At 33.9% G+C, this 17,559-nt stretch overlaps 2 protein-coding genes and 1 long non-coding RNA gene across 4 annotated transcripts in view; 1 reads left to right on the forward strand and 2 right to left on the reverse strand.

The window, feature by feature from the left end:
- The window catches only part of LOC143062687 (uncharacterized), a 35,697-nt gene extending 22,820 nt beyond the window's left edge, over positions 1-12,877 (forward strand). The window contains exons 12-14 of the mRNA XM_076234430.1: positions 6,855-6,913; positions 7,973-8,110; positions 9,173-12,877. Of these exons, the coding sequence (XP_076090545.1) occupies positions 6,855-6,913; positions 7,973-8,110; positions 9,173-11,665 (2,690 nt within the window). The 3' untranslated portion in view covers positions 11,666-12,877. The remainder of the gene's footprint in view (positions 1-6,854; positions 6,914-7,972; positions 8,111-9,172) is intronic.
- On the reverse strand, positions 2,960-5,322 carry LOC143062688 (uncharacterized). The gene is made up of 3 exons (XR_012974809.1): positions 5,236-5,322; positions 4,472-4,552; positions 2,960-3,888 (listed from the first exon to the last, which is right to left on the reverse strand). It is a non-coding gene; the product is annotated as an uncharacterized LOC143062688 (long non-coding RNA).
- Positions 12,878-15,035: 2,158 nt separating the features above from the next.
- Positions 15,036-17,559, reverse strand: part of LOC143062689 (uncharacterized) — a 44,127-nt gene continuing 41,603 nt past the window's right edge. For both annotated transcript variants that reach the window (XM_076234431.1, XM_076234432.1), the window contains one exon: positions 15,036-16,629. In XM_076234431.1, the coding sequence (XP_076090546.1) occupies positions 15,254-16,629 (1,376 nt within the window). In that variant the 3' untranslated portion in view covers positions 15,036-15,253. The remainder of the gene's footprint in view (positions 16,630-17,559) is intronic.

Below are 17,559 nucleotides of genomic sequence, written 5' to 3' on the forward strand. Positions count from 1 at the left end.
GGGACCTTTTCCAATACCATACAGTCTTGAGGTCGTGTCACATCCTGTAACTGAGTGTATGAACGGAAGTAATTTGCTAACTTCTGGTCCCAACAACAGCTTAGTTTTTTGAATATCCCAAACTTTGTTCGAACTGAGTTTTCGATTGCTCTGATCAGATCTGTAAAAAAGTCCATGTGAACTAAGTGTACAGTGAAATATAAGAAGAACTAGAACATCTGTGTCTTCCCCGATGACCACAGTAGGGTGTGATATTGATTGATTGACACCTGTCTTTGCTATTAGAACATCAGCATCAGCATCTGCATGTTCTGTCTGAAAGTCGTTTTTTACTAAGGCATCACTTAACATATTTATGAAATTTTGTTTATTTTCATTGTTAGTTAGAAAATTTTCTTTTTTACTTCTGAAAGGGGTCGTTGTTTTAAAAATGATTTTAGCTCCTTCCACTCCTTTTGTCCGGCGCATATGTACATGATCTTTTGTGCTAGGCCCTGATGTGTAGCCGTCAAATACGATAACTGCATGGTCATATCGTCGTTTTATGTAATCCACATATTGTTGACAGATCTCTCCGAAAGTTGACCCTTTATTCCATGGTAGGCGTTGAATTAAAGAACCTCCGTCAATGACATAATGTAGCTCAGAGTCAAGTTTTCTGTTTACAGCACAGTCTCCAATGTTCCATAAGGCATCACCTAATGTTGCCTTTTGAGCTTGTCGCATTAGTCCTGACGGTTCGAATAATGCCGCTGGAGTACTTGACAGTTCAAACTTGAAAACTTCAGAAATATCTGGAAAAATGTTGTTTGCCGCTGCAACAAGTCGTTGAAATAGCAACTGGGGGTCAACAACCACTTCTTCGCCATCAATCTTTATATTGGTTTTACTTGCTAAAGTTACCACCTGTTTGTTCTTTTTGAAAACAAAATCGTCTGCATACTGATCTTCCATAGACTTTAATATTTCTTTTCCTATATCCACTGATCTTTCTACGTTAACTTTCTCATCAGCTAGTGTACCAGTTTCAATATTCCGTAAATTAATATCAGAACTGAAGGGATTTCTTTCCCCTAAAAATGACTTGAATATTTGAACGTCTTTTTTGTCTTGATCTATCCTACTTTTCCCAAGTTCTTTGTGCTGCTCACTTGTATTATAGTTCACATCAGTAAGTTTCTGCATTGCTTCATTCATTTGTGAACATTGTGGCATTGATAACAGCCATAGAAGTCTTTGCGATTCGCTCAAACCACGGCCTCTGGTCAGACCACCTGTTGTCTTTAAACTTCTCATAAGGGCTTGCTCTATTACCAGATCAGTAGACAAACCGGCCCAAAAACGATCCGTTCGTCTGATAACATGGTGTCCTGTTTTGAATAAATTGTCTAAGGCAGGATGCGTTGCAGGCAGATTTTGCATTTGTTGTAAATAAATGTGAACTGATTTTGCATATAGGTTGTGTCCTGAAGCAGCTAAATAAGGAAGCATCTGCTGGAGACTTTTCAAGTGTAAGTTCCAGTTTCCTGTCCTTTCAGCAGTGATAAATTGACGGAGAAGTTCAACCATATCCATATACTGGAACCAAAGGGAAGCAGTGCGGCAATTTTTCAAAGATTTTCTAAATAATCTGATGCGTTCAGATATAATATTTAAAGTTTGGTTGTCATTCAATGATTCGATCGAGATATTACTTTGTATGATACCTTCAAAAACTGTTATCAATTGCTCGATTTCAGATGGTAGAATTTGGTTCGATTCTGACGGCTTTTCATTATCAACACAAGTTGTATCCGCTTTTGGAAAGTTTTCTTTGTCATCTAAATATGATTGAGAAGGATCGTCAGTATCAGTTCCAGGTGTATATTGTGGAAAATCATATATTTCTGATGTAATGAGCAGAGTCAAAGCTGTTTGAGTAAGAAAATGACCACGAACAGCACGGGAAATGGCTTTACCACTAAGCATATGACCAACAGCAGTAGAAGCATAAACAGTTTCTAATAGTTCTGAAAGACCGGAGCTATTCATAATGTGTCCAATAGATCCTAGAAAACTCATCTCAGTGTGAAATCCACCAAGTCGGACAACCATAGATTTCAAGGTACTACTTTCTGCTTCATTCAGGATAATATTTACTGCTTTCCAGTATAAGGGCTGATCGAATGTAACAACAGGATCTGCATTGTGTCGTCTTGCTTCTTTAGAGATGAAATGCAGCGTTGAGTTTATGCATGTAAGGTCACTCGGGTTCATGTCAATCATTGGCAAATAAACTATGCTTGATTTTCCCGGAAATACTCCATCATATACCATTTGACACAATGCTGACCATCCAGTACTTTTTATTGGCCAAACAGTCCTGGAGAGTAGACTTAATGATTCCGAATAACTGGTTGCGTTTACTTGGTTTAATTTCATGAATTTCAATGATGTGTGAGTTTCTTTATCCAGTTTATATGGTCTAATATCAATTTTTCCAATTTCTTTGAGTTCTTCTATGTTAACATCTGTTCTTGGTATACAATTTGTCCTCATAAATCCTGGTGTGACGCTGGCTATAATTCCCATGCCGTGAAAAGTACCATGACCATCGATAGTTCTTAAATTATGATCAACATTGTCTGCTATGTACTGAAGATTTCCTTCTTCTGTTACCTCCGGTATATCAGTTCCTTGGGACATTGCAGCATTCATTTCATACCTTTGTACTTCTGAATACGATGATGAGAATCCCATATTGTACAGAGAGTCTATCAAAAATCTGGAACCGAAATGGTGATGCATTTGTACAGCAAGGCCTATTTGTAAAGGTGCTATTAATGATCTTGGTCTTGTAGCTTGAATTATTGTTTGGCCAATAGCAGAAAGTTTCAGACTGTGATTACAGGTACTTATTAAACTATTCAGAAATAACCGTAAACTGTCAGGTAGGTAGTGTTCATTGAATTCCAAAGATTCAACATCAGAAACTGATGGATACTCAGTTTTCGTGCCAATTTTTGATTTGATGTCAGATTTTATTAGACTTGCTGCTGCTTTTATAATGTTCATTTTCTCTGATTCAGGGTCACTTGCATTTTGCTTCTGATGAAAATCATGAAGTATTGATGTTGCAGTTTTGCGGAGTGTAATAACATTTGGTTTCCCATTTATTTCTGTTATAATCACATCATCTCCAAAGTACTTCTGGATTTTTGATTTCATATGAACAGTCGAATAAGCTGCATCTCCGCAGTAATCTTTCATTTTTTCTACTAACTCAATAACCGTAAGTTGTTCATCCTCGTTTTGTAGGAGATATTCAACAGTTTTCTAGAATGCAGCTTGTGCCTGTTGATGCTGGGGTCTGCCGGTTTTATTTTTGCTCTGCTTAGGTGTTCCAGATGGAATGCTTTTTCCTGTTCGAAAATTTACACTGCATCGCTGATGGTAAACTGCGTCTGCAGCATGCAAATCATGTACAAATACAATTCTGGTTAATACATGTGTAGCCCATTCATCGTTTCGCTCACGGCAGATTTTTTCTATATTGCTCTGGAAATCCTTTGTTCGGACTGGAAAAACATCAGTACCTTTCCTCTTATCCTTAACATCTGCAAACTGTCCACAGAAAAGACAGTTATCTCGATAGTTGAACTGTTCTTGTGATCTTAAAACCCGATTTTCAGTAGTCTTGTAATCTAGTTCTTTTTGTTTGACAGACTTAGCATTTGTGTAGTCCCTGCGACAATCCTGGTGTACTACGTCCCCAGATTTAGCAACTTTGGTATCATTTCGTAGCTTGCTGAACTCGTTAATATTTCGGGCTCCTTTTTCTCTTAATGTTACAGTTGCTCTTCCGTCATTTATGGATAATTTGCAAATAAAGCACCCTTCCATTGGTACCTGCAAAAAAGAAAACTACTTAAAAAATAAGCTACAACAAAAGCTATCACACTCATGACATAGTCATGAATACATATTCAAAGCGATATAGATAATTTGTGTGTTGGTGTGTCATATGTTATACTACATTGTGTCGAATGCAACACTTCATAATTTTTAAGCCCAACGCGTATATTTTGATTTACCTCATTATGACTGCTTTATCACAAATATCTAAAGCCAACGTATATATAAATACCCCAAAACGTGAGAAGTTATATAACCAAAAAGTACCTGAAATTTTTTAATGTATCAGCAGTTTATTCAATAAAAAGCATACAGTTGGGATGGATAACCCCTCAGTAAAGGTCTATACTTATATTTTTGCAACAATTGTTATACTGTTTTAGAAATTTAAAAAGAAATATGCATTATGGATCGGACATGTGCTATTACGTTTACGATTTATTTTCTGTCGGTTATTGTTTTTTTTTGTCATTGATTTTCTAACAATTGTTCAACAGTTCCCGTATCGTAAGTTCTTCACTTTAAAGGAATTTTAATTTTCTTCCAAATCCAATAAGATTTTATTTTTATTTCTTACCTTTACTTAGTTTAAACTAGTTGGGATCATTTGTTTGGTACACACACTGGTTTGCTTTCTACTGAAATCTGTGGACATACTCTGCAAAGAATGAAACTAGTTAATCTACCTTATAAAGCGTAATAATGAAAGTAATTGTTCAGGATGAGAGGGTCTTTCCAAGTGTTGAAAAGACAAAAATGGAACAAAATGGTAAAAGACCATGGAAAACAATAAACGTTTATATTAAACAATGTGTACACATTTTCTGACAATATTTTATGCCATTTCGTTTGTTGATTACACATTCAATGATAAATATAATTGTATGCAATAAATATAAATAAAAGGAGATTTGGATAAATTTCACACTTAACGCAGTCTTTTAACACCAGCCAGCTTAAATTTCAAAGTAGAACTTTGTAAAGTTATTGTAAGAACAAAACATCGTAATTGTGCGTATATGAATTAATTTACGTTTATTGCACTAACGGCGTTCCATAGATTTTTTTCTGCGACAAAGTAACGTTGTATAAAATCATTAAAAGATATTTTTTTCTTTCTCAAAATTCTTTATATGTTAAAATATAAGTGAAAATCAATATATAATTTGTCTTTCCTTAGGTTTTTTGTTGAAAAGAGTGAACGGTCAATGTTTTAAAGGAAATATTTGAGTCTGAGCGCTGACATACGAAAAATGTGTTAAATGACATCTTTTAAAACTTTTTTTTATGTCATTTTATAATGTTTCCACCTTAAAAATTATAATCTACATTATTTCTTACCGTGAATTAAGATATGTCCATATTATTAGTTGATATTCACATAAATTAGAATTTGTTTGACAAGTTTGTTTGACCCTGAGTGACGAGTTATCTCCCATAATACGTATGGCGCGCTGAAGCTGTGACGATTTTACGAGGTATCATGTAAAAAACAAAAAGTGAAATTATAACACTTTCCCCTTTTCCGATTTTGTCCGATTTTTTCATGGTTCTTCTTTAGTAATGTGCAAATAAAAAAATACAAAATTAATTTCTGTTGCAATTACTTTGAGGTTATTCGCTATATTGACTGGACTAAAACTATTGTTTTCACTCTTCTGTGATCAAATTTAATTGACAACTTAAACTTTAGCTGCCTAAGAAGCTGACTCCAGTTTGACTCTCTTCCAAAACCAACACTGAAAGGTGACAAGACAAAACTTATAAATAAGAAATGTTGTTAAACAAAAGGATTTTAAGCCAAACAAATATGAAACAATAACACAAAGCAAAATCAAATCAAAATGCTTGGATATCCTGGATTTAAGGTGGTACCTAACACTACAGGAAGATAACTCTGTAAAATCAGCAAAACGTTTAAGTTATGTTGTGTTGTGAAGGAAATATCAAGCTCCTCAATGATCAAAATAAGTGTTTGTCAAACTCTTATATAACCAGTGTAATTTTTCTGATTAAACGGTTGGTTCAAATTTTTTGAATTTTTTATATTTTTGTCAAATGGTCAAAGTAAATACTTTGTTAAAATTTTAAGAAAATTAAACGAGCCAAATTTATTTTAGCTAAGGTGTTAGGTACCACCTTAAAATTATCCAACCAACAATACTGCTATGACTTTAAAAAAAACACATCATATGCACAAATAGCATGTAATTGTCAAGCACCTTGAACAGTATGATTTATAGAGAAAATCTGACATGTTAAAGATGCATTAGAAGATCTACATACTTTCCATTACTGAAACCATTTAGAGGCTCCTTACAATAGTTAATGCCCTAAAATGATGAAAACTTTGCAAAAATTAACTATTAGTTGGAGGTAAGCAATTTAGAATACCATAAACAAGAATGTGTCCCCAGTACACGGATGCCCCATCCGCACTATCATTTTCTGTGTTCAGTGGACCCTAAAAATGGGTTAAAATCTCTAATTTGGCATTAAAATTAGAAAGATCATATCATAGGGAACATGTGTACTAAGTTTCAAGTTGATTGGACTTCAACTTCATCAAAAACTACCTCGACCAAAAACTTTAACCAAAACTTTAACCTGAAGAGGGACAAACAGAAGAACGGATGGATGAACAGACAAACGGACGAATGGAAGGACGAACGAACAAACGAACAGACAGATGAACGCACAGACCAGAAAACATAATGCCCGTAAATGGGGCATAAAAAACATATAAACCATTTAGTGAAATATTGTATTAATTTATTACACAAAGATAGGTTTTTATATAATTGTACAGCTCTTGTTTTAAAACAACTTACTGTGTTATCGCATTGGAAGTAGGAAAATTCAATTCTCTAACTCTTATCAAATATCATGCACTGTCAAAATATATGTTTTTTTTTTCTTTTTTCTTCTTCAATTTATCATTGATCAAATTTATTTTGTAGAGCAATCTAAAGCTGTGGCACCTACGGAGACCATAGCTTCAGACATACAGACAAATGTTGTAAGTTATATTGAACTTTAGTTTTTACACTCACGTGCAATAATAAATATGCTATGAATGACCGCTCCCAATCATTCAAAATATGTTATCTGACTGATCCAGCTAATTTTTGGGATAATATAGATTAAATAGATGAAAACATTTACCACTGTCCAAGGTTAGGGGGAGGGTTTGGATCCCGCTAACATGTTTAAACCTGCCACATTATGTATGTATGTGCCTGTCCCAAGTCAGGAGCCTGTAATTCAGTGGTTGTCGTTTGTTTATGTGTTACATATTTGTTTTTCGTTCATTTTTTTTTTTTTTACATAAATAAGGCTGTTAGTTTTCTCTTTTGAATTGTTTTACATTGTCTTATTGAGGCCTTTTATAGCTGACTATGCGGAATGGGCTATGCTCATTGTTGAAGGCCGTACGGTGACATATAGTTGTTAATGTCTGTGTCATTTTGGTCTTTTGTGGATAGTTGTCTCATTGACAATCATCATACCACATCTTCTTTTTTATATTTAAACAGGGTTAAATTTCTCTTTCTGTGGCTTATTAGTATATTAAATATATTCAAAAGGTCTTAGGGGCGGATCCAGCCATTTTAAAAAGGGGGAGTTCCCAACCCAGAACTTAAAGGTGGGGGTGTTCCAACTATGTGTCCCCATTCAAATGCATTATTTTTGATTGTCCAATAAAAGGGGGGTCCAACAGTGTGTGTGTGTGTGTGTGACAGATGTAATAAAGCTTTATATTTAGGTCAATCAACATAATATCAATGATTAGTAAAGAAGGCGAGACATTTTAGCGTGTGTACTCTTGTTTTCTGTCTTTACCAGTTTTTCGTGGATTTGGGAAAATGCTTATTGTGTGGATATTTGATTCATGGTTTTGCCAGTCTGCATACAATCCTATAGATTTTGTTTACTTTGTTCGACTTTAAATTCATTATTTATCACCCTTACCCATGAAATTCCATGAAAATTGGTATCCAATGAACAATAAAAGATCAACAGCATAAAAGGGAGATGATATATAAATGTACATTTGCAATGTTTTATTGTGTTTCAGGTTGATAGGCAACGGGAGCAGTTACAGCAATTACAAGTTCAACTTCATGAACAACAAATGCAGCTTCAGCAACAACAAGAACTACAACAGCAATTACTCCAACAAACATTCTCATCACAGGGCAAAAGTCATACAGATGTAAGTTTAATTCTAATTCTTAGCTGATTTATAATATTCTTGAACAGTATACTGTAAATTCAGAAATTATTGCGATGTTTTTGTTATTGCGAGAAATGCTATAGGGTTATAAATAACAATGAATTAAACTCACATTTTGAATTTTTTAATGAACTAAACAGGATTTTTTCTTAATATTGCAACTATAAAAAATGCATTTAAGTCTTAAATGACAAAGTGAATAATATATGAACACAATAAATTCCTAATTTACCGTATTAATTTATCATGAATAACATTTGGTTTGCTTCATCCTGACTTCTTCATTGGTTAAAATTGAATTTTTGACATCTAATTTCATTGTTTTCCTCCAATATCAAAACAACAACAAAACGCTGACTATGCCTTATACCATCAAATTAAGCACAACCATTAACAGATCATTGAAAAAGACAGGAACATTAGTTTTCTTCCCGATGGTAAAAAAAGAAAGAGATTCAATCACTGGCATATGCAATAAGATTTATAATAACACTTGAAAGTTATATTATAAATTATAAATATCTAAGACATTTTCAGGGTTCCTTGTATAAAGTGTCCTCTGAAACATTCTTTTATTCCAAATAATTCATTTAATACCCATTAAAAATGGTAAGTAGATATAAGAAGATGCGGTATGAGTGCAAATAAGACAACTCTCAATCCAAGTCACAATTTGTAAAAAAAAACCCATTATAGGTCAAAGTTTGGTTTTCAACATGGAGCCTTGTCTCACAAGTACCGGTAACCACAAGCTATAGTTTTTTTTACAAATTCTAGAGAATAATGTTTCAATTTAAATATCATCTGTTTCTCCTTACTTGACCCTGGGTCATTTTGAAAAAAAGGGAATGATAGCAAAACGTTTATTGTTGACAATCATTTGTAACCCAAAGTGAAACAAGCTATAAATGTTGTACAATGAAGAGATTTAAATGAGTGAAAAACATACTTTGTAAAACCTTTATTTAACCATAAATGGCTTATAGTTATAAAGAAAACTATCAAGAGATCCTGGTTACATTTTTATTTTATTCATTTTAGAATGTCAATCTCCTACAACAGATCAACAACCAGTTAAATATGCAGATCCAAAATACACAGAAAAATCTTCAGCATACACTTCACAATATGGGACTTCTAATAGGTATCAATACTACGGGAAGCCAGGATAACACAGCAATCATATCACAAGAAATACAAAATAGACCTGGAACCAATACAAATATAAATCTTAGCAGTGGCAATATTATACTGACACCTGCCCAGGAATTAGGAGTTAATATTAATACAGAACAATCCAGATTAAAAAGTAATGTTCAGAAACCAAGCAAGATATTGAAATCATTGGTTGGGACAAATTTGACCCAAGGTCAGACTGTCATTGGGACAAGTTCAAACAATGTACAGAGTTCACAGGTCATGTTCTCCACAGCAGGTGTTTCTTATATTCCTGAAAATAACATTTCTCATCAACCTCAACAAATCGTAATCCAAAATCCACAAGAAGGAATCCAAGCTCCGCAAAATATAGTCCATACTTCACAGCCAATGATCCAAACACAACAGCAAATGATGCAGAGGCCACAGCAAATAGTTCTTACTCAGCCAAACTATCAGTTTGGTCAAATGTCATCACAACAAGATGAAAATGTTATAACAATCCAGCCTAACACAGTTATATCAACACAAGACCAAGGGGAGATAATAATGAACCCAATTTTAGATAATGGTGGAAACAGGATATACAATTTTACATTACCAATCCAAGGGGCAGGCAATCAGCAAATAATTTCTCTGGAAAACATGCCTGCTGGTAAAGTATCAGAAGTTTTATCAAATGCTGAGGTTGTAGAAATGAGTTTTCCTAATTTTCTGGAGAGTGCTAAAAATTATAGACAAGTTCAAACTGGTTCAACATTTGTGACAGAGGTTAATAGAGATAAGTCATTACAGTCTAATAAAATCTTGAAATCAAATGCGAGAGGAAAACCCAATACTGGTAAAACATCTAATACACAGAATTCCTCTTTATCAAAAACAGCTGCAGCACAAGTACAGATTTATACAAATACACAAATTAATGCAAATCTATCTGATCGAGAGTTATCTCCACCTAACATGACTTTATTTACGAATAATGGTGAAACATCTAATGAGATGCCTTGTATACCAGATATTGTTTTAAAAGAATTTGCAAGAGCTTCACATGAAACCAATGTAAACAATCATACAATTTATACTGCTGCCCCATTGGTCAGTCAGGTTAGAGCAGATAAATATATAAGCCAATCAGTAAACAGAAATCCTTTTATAAGTGGAAATATACCAGCTGAAGTCATGAGTATTGGACAAACTGATGACTTATCCATAGAATGTGTGAACAGCCCATCAGGGAGGATAAGTGATCAATTATCTGTCAAACCAGTCTCCAAATCTACCCAATCACAAAGAAGTCGAAATAGTAATAGAAATTCATCACAAAATGTTAGTGTAACTCAGACAGTGTCACAAGGTCATAATCCAACAAGTCATCACATGGCCAGTAGTACAAAAACTAAAATACCATCGAAAAATAAAGGACATTTTGTCAGTCAAAATCAAGTATCAGTTCCATCATCAACATTAACATCTGAATACATGAACTTCTCTCTCCCCTTAAGTGATGTTATTACTATGTATTCAAACCAAACTGTGGGACAGAAAGTGTCTAATACTAATGAACATCAACAACTTCAGCTGACTCTACAGATTAATCCAGTATCCAGATCTAGTGGAGATAATGCATATGGAACCAATACAGTAAATTTGGGATCACTATTAATCATGGAGCAGGATAAGGGATCACAAGCAAGTAAGCCTCCTAAAATTCAAATCAACAAAAAAATGTCAGGGAAGTCAGACAATATATATAAAAGTCAGAGGTCCCGACAGGACAGCCAATCACTTGTGATTGATGAGGACATATCAACGGAAGGCAACATGACAGATACAGATGAAGAAGTACAAGATATTTTAAAAACATCAGACAAATCATCAAGAACAGTAGGAAATAGTCATACTACAATAGAGCAACCAGTAATCCTAGCTCAAAGAACTGGTACACTTCCTTTTCAACCAATGGAAAGATCAGATACCATGATTATTGACCAATCAGTCGAAAGATCTGATACAATAATTATGAACCAATCACTGGATAGATCTGATACTGTTATCCTTAAGCAATCAGAAACAATCAGCTCTTATGATGATATTCATAGATCAGATACTTTAAAACTTCAAGAAGATCTAGATCAACTGCCAACAATTCACATTCCTTTTGGAATGCGAAAAGGAAGGAAGAGAGCCAATGGAAAGAAACGTGTTAATAAAAAGAAACAGATTATTCAGGGTAACCAGACTACATTGGTATCAAATCAGCCTAGTGATTGTACTCAGACAGGGGATACTAATGACCAGGTTATTCTGACTGGGGGCAATAATCAGCATTGTCAGACTTGGTTACAAAAAATGATCATTGAAGGGAAGAAAAATTAATATGTTGTTGATAAAGAAGTTCATATGATTTGTAGTTGTAAGCATATAATATAATTTACATAAAATTGATGTTTCCAAGTACCAAAACCAATGAAGGGTGGAGTTGTTTCATGAGCAACAAGACATAGTTAGAGCTGATAGATTCAGAAATAAAATAAATCAAGATTAAATGACTCCAAGTGTGACAGGTCTTACAATGTATCGAATTCCACTAATGACATTGATTGGTTGTTTGTTCAACATTGCTTTATTTGTCATCCTACATTTGGAGATTGAGTTGGTGCTGTGAGAGTTCTTATTATGCTAAAAAATTATTATAAATTGAGAAAGGAAATGGGGAATGTGTCAAAGCGACAACAACCCGACCATAGAGCAGACAACAGTCAAAGGCCACCAATGGGTCTCCAATGTAGTGTGAAACTCCTGCACCCGGAGGCATCCTTCAGATGGCCCCTTAAAAAAATGTATACTAGTACAGTGGTAATGGACGTCATACTAAACTCCGAATTGTACACAAGAAACTAAAATTAAAAATCATACAAGACTAACAAAGACCAGAGGCTCCTGACTTGGGACAGGCTCAAAATTGCGGCGGGGTTAAACATGTTTATGAGATCTCAACCCTCCCCCTACACCTCTAGCCAATGTAGAAAAGTAAATGCATAAAAATACGCACATTAAAATTCAGTTCAAGAGAATACCGAGGTCAGAAGATGTAACAAAAGAAAATAACAATAATACATAAATAACAACAGACTACTAGCAGTTAACTGACATAACAGCTCCAGACATCAATTAAACTGATTGAAAGATTATGTCTTCATCATATGAATATCAGGCACAATCCTTCCCGTTAGGGGTTCAGTATTATACTCTCATAAAATATATGAGAACATAACCCGTGTCATGCCAACAACTGTTTTTTAAATAAATGTGTTAAGTTCTGATGCAAAGACCCTATAAGTTAATCAATATTAAAGCCAAAATATGCAATCTTTAATGACCTGACAACAGTATCGTAACTATATTTCTTCTTAATAAGTCTGTTTAAATGTTTTGTAAGCTTTTGAGGTGATGCTGACATTTTTGTGCTTTGTAAAGTAGATTACCATAAAAGATTGGATGTTAAATACCTGAACGTATAGGATGTCTGCATGTTGAATTATATTTACGAATTATTTCCTTATAAACTGTATTAAACATTTATTGTTCCTTTCTCAATTTAAGTGCAAATCTGCCTAAAAATCAGGCAGTGGTGGTGAAAACATGAAAAACAAAAACCCACTCGATTATATGTTAAGTTTGTTATGTATCATTGATCAAGGTTAAGTTTTGTGGTCAAGTTCTTCTCATATACTATAAGCAAATCATTTACATTTAGTGTAAGAAATGATTGGAAAGTGTCTGCCTGGAAAGTTACCATCTTACCTTGACCTCATTTTCATGGTTCACTGACCATGGTTATGTTTATATAGTTGTCTGTTTCCATTATACTTTAATCAATATAGGTTAACTATATTTGGTTCATAGAATGATTGCAAGGTGAATGTGTCTGTCTTTTTCTTCTTCTGGTGAAGTGTAGGACTCATTTTGAGTCTATTCACTCTTGATACATACATGCCATAGGAGTACAGCTCTCCTCCATACAGATAAAAGATGGGTATTTACAGTATCTGGCAGAATTCATCTTACATTGACCTCAGTTTATTGGTTTATTGGTCAAAGTTTTGTTTTCTTGGTTATGTCTGTTTTTCAGATAGGTTTACTACATTTGATGTATGAAATGATTCTAATATGAACAAGTCAGTAAGGCATGATTTTATTCTGACATTTGATCTCAATTTGAGGGTTTATTGGTCAATGTAATGTTTTCATTGTTAAAGTCGATTTCTAAGATACTTTCAGCAATATGTGAACTATTTAGCATGTGTTAGTGTATGGAATGGTTGTAAGGCCTAAAAGTCTGTCTGACAGGATTCATCTGACCTTTACCTTATAAACATAGATAATCCAAAAACTTAATTTTTATGTAATACTTATTGCACAATTTTTTCTTAAATGATCAGTAAAGCAGGCCAGACATTTCAGCATGTGCACTCTTGTTTGTTTGAATTGTTTCACATTTTATCATGTTAGGGTCTTGTATAGCAGTTTATACAGTATGAGTTTTGCTCATTGTTGGAGGCCATACAGTAACCTTTAATTGCTTATATTCCTTTATTTACACTATGTGGGATAGTTGTATCATTGGCAATCATACCAACCTCATTTTATATATAACCAACAAACACATGGTCCAGATAGCCAGACTTGGTATATTGTAAGAATTTCTTCCAACACTGATTCAGAAAACATGACATTTGACAATATTCAAATTGTGTACATATTGTAAGCAGCTGAAACATGATTGAATAAATACACAATATGAATACACAATATATCAAAACCTCCATTCATGGAGCATGGTAGAAAAACAGGGTCCATATTGACATGATTGAGATTCCTGTAGACTTTACAACATTATGCCAAATACCAACAACTTATCACCATTACTGAATCTGCAATGGACCAAAATAGAAAGGTAAGCATTAGTTGATTATTTGTGGATGATGCCATCAAGGTGTTCTGGCTAGCATTAAAGTTATACCTTTGTATAACTTCTTAAATTTGTCAAAAATGCCAGTCTTTATGAACAATTTTACGATTTATCAAGATTTGTATTCCAGATAATTTTAATATGTAACAATGACCATTAACATTTTAAAATCAAACAATTCAAACTGCAATGTTCTTATCATATTTAAAAGCAGTTAGAATTGTGAAGAAAAAGTTGGATTATACCAACTGCTAAAACGTTAAAAAAAATTGCATTTTGAACTGTTTGAATTCATCTCTACTAACTGATAAAGCATTTAAGCTCCTAGCTTTAGTGAAAGGTTGATAGTACTAAGGAAGCAAGTGCAATTCTAGTTAAAAATATATATATGGAAGTGTTTAACGACCTTGACTGGCTATACAGCCCTCGCACGGTCGGTAAAAATAACAAATTTTCATGCAACATCATTATGTTAGAAGTATTTATATTCAAGTCCAACTACTTTAAAGCAGGTGTTTACATTTTCCAAATTTCAGAACACAAACTAATAGCCTCTCACATCAGCAATGCGCTAAAATGCATTACCTGCTGATCAGTTTATAGAGAAGAATTTAAACTGTGATTTGGTAAAAAATTAAATAATCTGTAACGTGAGAGTACATAGCTTTTTAAATTTGCACAATAACATCTTAAATTTTAACTATTTAGGTGAAAACATTTCAGATTGAAAGGAATATTTCTTTCTGTGATTATTTTGTGCATGAAAAATTTCAGTTGGCAGAATGAACAATAATTCATGATTAATTTATTAATAATTTTAACAATAATCTCAGGGTTAACTTCTCATTAACAATCTTATTCATAATGAATTGCTCTTTGAACCGAACAATATAACTCATCATAATAACTTTTTAACATGATGAACAATTTTTCTCATTTGTTCATGATCTGCATGGCAACTAAGTAGTCTGTCAACAATCAAAAATACTGCATCAATTTTCTAAAGTGGAATCAGTTCTATTTGTATTTGTCTCAATGTTTTTATCTCCTTCCGATTCTTCAAGCAAAGTCTTATTTCCATCTATTGTTGGTTCATCTTGTACTATTTCAACTGTATCCATCACGGTTTCAGTAACTTGTCTAGATTTATTTCCCATCATCTGAATTAGTTGCTTCACAGTCATATCACTGTTTTTAGGCACAGAAATCAACATTGGACTGTTTCCCTGTCCAGGAACAGTTCCAAGAAAAACATGTGACGTTTCAGAGTTTTCTGACACAGTTGATTTAAATGGAGATGCAATAGTATTGTCTGCCCCAACAACACTTATAATTTTAGGAGAAAGGTTTCCACTCTGAAATATAGAATTGTATGTATCTATTGACTGTTCAGGAGGAGCACTAACTTGTGTCGTCTGCTCAAGATCTGATGTCACAGGTGGTAATGGCACTGTTGGAATATCCACTTCCATTGTTTGTAATGACATAGGAGGCAATGAAACTGTAGGGATATCTTGGCCTGCTGTTTGAGGTGGCAATGCTACTGTTGGAATATGTTGGCCTGCGGTTTGATCTGGTGATGCTACTATTGGAATATGTTGACCTGCTGTATGAGGTGGCAATGATACTGTGGGGACATCTTGTCCTGTTGTATGTGGTGGCCATGATAATGTGGGAATAGCTTGGCCGGCTGTATGAGGGGGCAATGATACTGTTGGTACACCTGAATTTTCTTGTCCTATTGTTTGGAACGAACTTATTCCAGACAAATTTGGCATGAAGAAAACAGGATATGGAAGTGCCCCAGTAGTAGGAGTACTACTGGGAGAGGGAGGCATAAGATACATTGGTTGAAGCACTTTGTTCGGACTAGAATTCAAAGTAGTTGCTGGTTGTTGCAATTGTACAGTTGTAGTGCCCCTTGGGGACATCATCATGGGTACCATCATATATCCAGGTGCAGTTGGTGACATCATCATGGGTACCATCTCATACCCAGGAGGAGACACAAGACTTTTCATTGGAGATGATGTTTCAACAGTTTCAGTTTTAGCAGTTTTTAACTTCTTCAGTTGTATTCTAAGAGCCTTCTTCTTTCTCATTTCAGCAAAAGCTTGAGTGATAGAAGATCCTTTTTTCTTTAATTCCATAACAGTAGTAAGTGCTTTGAGACTTCTAAGCTTGTGTTTTTTCTTATTTTTCATTGGCAGTTCAGGTATATAAATTTTGCGATCCTCTTCATAATCACTATCATCCTGTTTCTCAATAAGTCTGGCACTCTGCTTATGACCAACCAAACTTGACCACTTCTTAACCTGCTTCTGTTTAAATGCATTCTCCTTTGCCATTCTCTCAGCTCTGATTTTTTCTTAAAAAAAAACAACATAAAGTTTATTTATTTAACATATATGGTAAAAATGCTGTAAAAATATCAACTTTTGTAGTGAGTTTTAGGGTCTAGAAAGTTGACAGAACTTTTTCGAAACAAACGGTTCAATTCATACCATTCATATTATTCAATTTTCTACCTGATTTTTTTTGTTGTTAAATCATCTAAGAATAATATTTTGCTGGCAAAAGTTTAGATATGAAAGTTTAATAACTTAAATCCTCAGGAATTAGTAATGCCACTATGGATTTTGAGAGAAGAAATATACACACAAGGTTTACTTTATTAAAGAGCTTTGTGAGCTCAAATACCCCACACTCGACACTGTCACTGACCAAACAAATCTCATCAGATTCTTAAGTTCAAAGAGTCATAATGAGAACAAAAGTCAGCAGATAAAATTTCTTATATGCACATCTACATATCATGTCCTCATTTCAAAGTTTCATTAAATTCTGTTGTTTGGTTTCAGACGAGTCACACTGATAAACCATCAACAGTACAATACATTGAACGACAAATCTATGTGACGTATAAAATTTTCTGACGTCAGACACACAAATCAATGAATGTGTTTGTAGATAGATGTTTTTGTGTTCTGTCAAATTGTTCCTTTTAAAATTGTTGTTCGATGATGACTGATGTACCTATATTTTGACTATTTTATTTATTGTGTCTGTTTAATGCATCAATGTAAATATAACGGAATTTGATGAGACTGTCATCAAAGTGAGAGGGTTAGAGCTATAAAACCAGGCTGAATCCACCATTTTCTACATTTGAAAATGCCTGTACCAAGTCAGGAATATGACAGTTCTTGTCCATTTGTTTTTGATGCGTTTTGTTATTTAGTTTTGCCATGTGATTATAGACTTTCCGAATTGATTTTCCTCAAGTTCAGTATATTTG

The sequence above is a fragment of the Mytilus galloprovincialis genome, chromosome 2 (assembly GCF_965363235.1).
Source record: "Mytilus galloprovincialis chromosome 2, xbMytGall1.hap1.1, whole genome shotgun sequence".
NCBI classification, from domain to species: domain Eukaryota; kingdom Metazoa; phylum Mollusca; class Bivalvia; order Mytilida; family Mytilidae; genus Mytilus; species Mytilus galloprovincialis.